Here is a 5,041-nt window from a genome sequence, read left to right on the forward strand (position 1 = left end):
ACAGGGCAAGTCCCGAAAATTTAAGTACCTAGAACGAATTGAAAAAAAGACTCTTAGTAATTAATAATATAACCTATTTAAAAAAGACCATTTGGGTCTTGCTTTAATACTAGTGGACTTTAATTTCTTTCATATCCGGGGTCTTTGATTGTTGTTTTCAAGTTTATTGTGCTTCACCTTCAGTTGTGTTTCTCTAGTTCCAAATTTCTCAAATCTCTGATTATGTCTATATATATATATATAAAAAAAAATTAAGCTCCTTAAAACCTTGTGTAACAGCAGTCGATTACCTTGTTCCCCTCCGAGCCTCCCCTGGTTGATCGCTTAACAGATAAAGTTGATAAAAGGTACGACTTTATGAGCATCTCCACATATCCACATATGTTGAGTGAGATGATTCAATTCCCCAATTTCATGTGTTAAACCGTCGGGATGTTCGTTGATATTTTGTAAGGGAATTGTATGATCTGTTGCATATGAGGTTTCTTCGTCGGTATTCTGATTTGTTGATCTTTGAATCAGTTTTAATATTATAAAATTTTTTTGAACAAAAAATCTTAGTACTAAAAGCAATCTACCATCTTTTAGAATCACGATTAAAAATATAAATATAAATATGATTAGCAACTTTTTAAGACCAAACAAGGGTACTTTCCTTCTAGTGCCAAATTCAATTTTCAGGAAAAGAAAATCAAGAGAGAAGATACCAAAAGGTTTTGGTTTATGGCCTATCAGTATTTGATGAGTTGGTCAAAACTCACAACCCACCAACAACACACGGTCTGCGTTTCAAATCATGCAAGATATATGAGTGTGTGTGTTTGTTTTACATACACCATGCCAAAAACAACCAAATATGCAATAATCCAATACTGAACAATTATTGTACCCAAACAGGAACAGCATGTAAGATGATCCACTCCACCTAAAGCCTCAAAGTGCCCGATCACTCGATCAGGCGGTCACAAATCGATCAGCTTAATTCTAGATGTATACGAATACGAATGACACAAATGACATGCAGCTAACAGCAACGATAATATAAAGCTTTAATCGCACCAATGTCAACTTCATCATACTGTAAGATTCAATTCAATTAGATTGAAAAACAAATATCCAAATAAGCATTCAACTTTATTCGATTTTATTTCAGTCAACCAAAATACATTCAAAAGAAAATCTTACATATGAACACTTATGACTGACTGATTAGCTAAAACAAGCAATTCCAAATTGTAAATATAAACTCAATTAAAAGTTAAAACCACTAATCAATTGACAATTATTTAATCATCATTCTTCACCTTTCTGTTATCACCACCAATTTTATGTCCCTCCTACCTCTGCACAATTCAACAAAATAATTAAAAACTTTAAAACATATCAATACACGAATTACATAACAAATATATTATTCAGATTATTATTATTACAATATTACCTTTCCGGTTTCAGTTTCATCAGGTACTCGGTATAGATCAGCGGTTATCTCCGTCAGCCACAGTCCCGGAAACAATGTCTAATCGGATAATTCAATACAACAGTAGTTAATATTATATTAAATTACATATATTATATATTATATATTTAATTTAATTTAAAAGTTGAATTGAATATAAAGTAATTAATTCACTTACATCCAATTGTTTTTGAATAACTCTCGGACGTTTCTTCGGCTTACGTGGAAGACGTCTGCCGGCCATCACCACAAAATCATCCTCAATTTCACGGCAAGAAAGCGATACCGAAAACTTAGGTCTTTCTCTCTTTTCGCCACTAGTAGTGGCGGTGGCGCCACCGTCATTACCACCGCCACCGACACCAACACGGCGGTGTATAGGAGACTTATTACATTCAATTCTCACAGGAGAAACATCAGGTTTAATACTATCACCGTTTCCGTTGACTCTTCTAGTCCTCAAATTCCACGGTCGTTCCGCCGGCGAATCAGACGTCGACGGCGGCACCGGTGCCGGCGAAACATACTTCCCTCTTAAAATCGCATCCTTCATTATACCGACTTCCGTTTGAAAATCAAATATCAATTTCTCTCTAGTCGCCTCAATCTCACCTTCGCCGGCGATGATCGATTTCAGTTTCTCCGACGACGAAAATTTATAACCGTCGATTTTCTGATCATCGACTGATCTAACCCTAACCCTATCTCTCCGCCGTATTCCGGTTATATCACCACCGCCACTGCCGCCGGGAATCTCAGGCGAGTGTTTCCGATCAACTGCCGAAACGTCACCGTTTGAATTCACCTTCATGCATCGTAGAAGCTTCTGATTTCCCCACTTTAAACACGGTAAATCAAAATTATGCAACGGTTTTAATCTCTCCATGTTTGATTCTTCTTCTTCTTCTGCCGGTTGTCGATCTCTATTGCCGGAAAATACCATCAAAAACCGGTTGTAATTTAAGTTTTAGTAATGATAAAAATTTCAATTTGTTTAGTTTTAAGGTTAACCTAATTTTGTGATCATGAATGAGGAGGGTTTGTGTGTTATGTGAAATAATCGCCGCGAAACTTTTATATATGAAGGGGGTGGGAGTGCTAACGTGCGCAATATGAGTTTTGTGCGCATTTTTGGTGTGAGGTGAAACGAGAGGCGACTGAATTTCAAATGAGACTTGTAATCATGGTCGTTGATTTTCATGTAATGTTTCCATCCAACCGTCGGATAAATTTTAATTTTTATTAATATTAATATTTAATATATTATATTATATAATATAATATAGGGTGAAGATCCCTGAGAACAATTTTGCATTGGGAACTGTGAGAACCATTTCGGGCGAGGAAAAACAGGACGGGCGAACAATTTTTAGTATGAGTCGAACAAAATTGCAGATGCATATAAAATCACCTATGTTCTACATTCCAGTTCTACAATCAAATTTGTTCGAATTAGCCAGTTTTTGTTCGAATGGACCCTTTTTTGTTCGTATATATAAAATCGAGCTAATAATTGTAAAACAACAAAATGTAAAATAAGTTCGACTATGGCCAATTTTGTTCGAATTGCATCTGTTTTTGCTCTAAAATAACTTTTTTTTTAATTTAACCCGATTTAGAGTTTAGGGTTTAGAGTTTTAGGTTTACTCTGTAAACTCAAAACCCTAAACTCTAAATCGTTCGTATTAAAAACTCAATCTAAATCCTAAATCTAAACCTTAAACCCTAAAATTTAGACCCTAAATCCTAAATCTAAACCATAAACTTAATTTGATGAAAATTGATGTAGAACGAGTGTAGAACAACATGCTCTACATGGTGTTCTACAAAAATTGTAGAAACAAACTATTTCTTGCATCTAACACAAAATGTTCGACCCAACCCTTCTTTTGTTTGCCCGCCAACAAAATTGTTCGCCCGAAATGGTTCTCATGGTTCTCGAGGCAAACAAATTCTTATTGGATCCTTTTACCCCCTCCCCCCCCCCCACACACACACACACACACACACACACACACACACACACACATACATATATATATATATATATATATATATATATATATATATATATATATATATATATATATATATATATATATATATATATATATATATATATATATATATATATATATATATATATATACTAGTTAATAACCCGTGATTTCACGGGTTAGATAAAATAATTCTTTTTTTTAACAGCTGTAAATGATAATCAGCTTGTTGAAACAAACACTTGAATCGATAGAGTTGTAATCACTTTAATCAGTGATGTAAACATTGATTATGAAAACTGAATAAATTTGCAAACATAAATAATGTAATTATCAAAATTAATATTGCTGGCAACATATTGTTGCAATAGGGAGGTTGTTCGAAGAGTTTTACTTGGTCCACATAATTGAAAAAACCACATTAAAAGTATACTTGAACAATACTGGTGTAATCAGAAACACATTCCAGATAGCATCATTGGATTAGTAAATCTATGCTCACTCATGTTGTAGTCAGCTGTTCATCATCAAAACTTTGATCACTACATAAGAATCAAGAAAAAAAGTAAATAACATATCAACATAGTAAAATCGTAAAAGTAAGTCATCAATGCAATGGTTAATTTCAAAAGAAATAATACTTAAAAAATAAGAAAGAAAAAAAAACGCAAAGATTAATCAGGTTGCTGTGAAATCAGATTGGCACAAAAGCAGAATGGATATAGGTATGTTTTTTGCATGTGCATTGTGACAATGGTTAACTTTTTTATGAGAAAGTATAGAAGTATGACAATGAATTTGTCCTAATGATGAGATGCATTGTTGTATATTATTTGTTCTTACCATTAGAAATATCATTCAATGAAGATTTGTAAGGTCTTTTGAATGTAGAATGGTGACTCCTCTGGTTGTTTTGAGTAGTATTAGAACTTGATGGTATTGCATCAACATAAATAAAAACAAAATGAATAAGTAAGTGAGTCAAAATTAACACATTACACGACCCATTTTGAACATCTTTAACATAAATTATTAAAGAAAATACGTTATAGTTTCCACATAACACTACCCACTTTACTTTCGACCATTTAGCTGCTATATATTATAGTTTAGCATATAGTCATGGATTAAATTACAAAATCAGTTCTAAAGCAGAATATAATTGTCCTTCTGCAGATTTGGACTTACCATTAGAAACTGCATTAAAAGAACTTCTGACCGTAGTAGATTGTAAAAAGTCGTACTTTCGTTTGTTGCATTGCAAAGGTTCTGAAATCATTAGAACAACGAAAAGAAGGTGCAACTGAATTGAGTTATGATCTTAGTTAATAAGCAGATTCATCAAGAGAGAACATTTTTAACATCAACTTATGTCCTAATCTTATAATTCGATTTAAGTTGTTGGATCTCTAAACACTTTTACAAAGAACAACATTATAACATGCAGTTGAGGATACTCATAACATTGAATTACTAATACCAATCACAACATGAACATATGAATATATACTTTTTAAATTTGATGAAAGAGGAAATAGAAAACACACGCAAGCAATATTTGCAGATATTGTTGGTGTAAGTGAGT

General features: G+C 33.1%; 1 protein-coding gene across 1 annotated transcript; it reads right to left on the reverse strand.

Annotated features, from left to right (window-relative positions):
- Positions 1-1,123: 1,123 nt before the first annotated feature.
- On the reverse strand, positions 1,124-2,495 carry LOC139896868 (uncharacterized). The gene is made up of 3 exons (XM_071879514.1): positions 1,638-2,495; positions 1,442-1,519; positions 1,124-1,343 (listed from the first exon to the last, which is right to left on the reverse strand). Exons 1-3 carry the CDS (start codon positions 2,400-2,402, stop codon positions 1,338-1,340), a joined length of 849 nt encoding a protein of 282 aa, XP_071735615.1. The 5' UTR covers positions 2,403-2,495; the 3' UTR covers positions 1,124-1,337.
- Between the last annotated feature and the right edge of the window lie 2,546 nt (positions 2,496-5,041).

This window comes from Rutidosis leptorrhynchoides, chromosome 3 (assembly GCF_046630445.1).
Source record: "Rutidosis leptorrhynchoides isolate AG116_Rl617_1_P2 chromosome 3, CSIRO_AGI_Rlap_v1, whole genome shotgun sequence".
Classification (NCBI taxonomy): Eukaryota; Viridiplantae; Streptophyta; class Magnoliopsida; order Asterales; family Asteraceae; genus Rutidosis; species Rutidosis leptorrhynchoides.

Coding starts and splice junctions, on each gene's coding strand:
- LOC139896868 (XM_071879514.1), bottom strand. CDS start 2,402: ATGGTATTTTCCGGCAATAGAGATCGACAACCGGCAGAAGAAGAAGAA. Junction 1,520..1,637: donor TTATTCAAAAACAATTGGAT/GTAAGTGAATTA, acceptor TTATCCGATTAG/ACATTGTTTCCGGGACTGTG.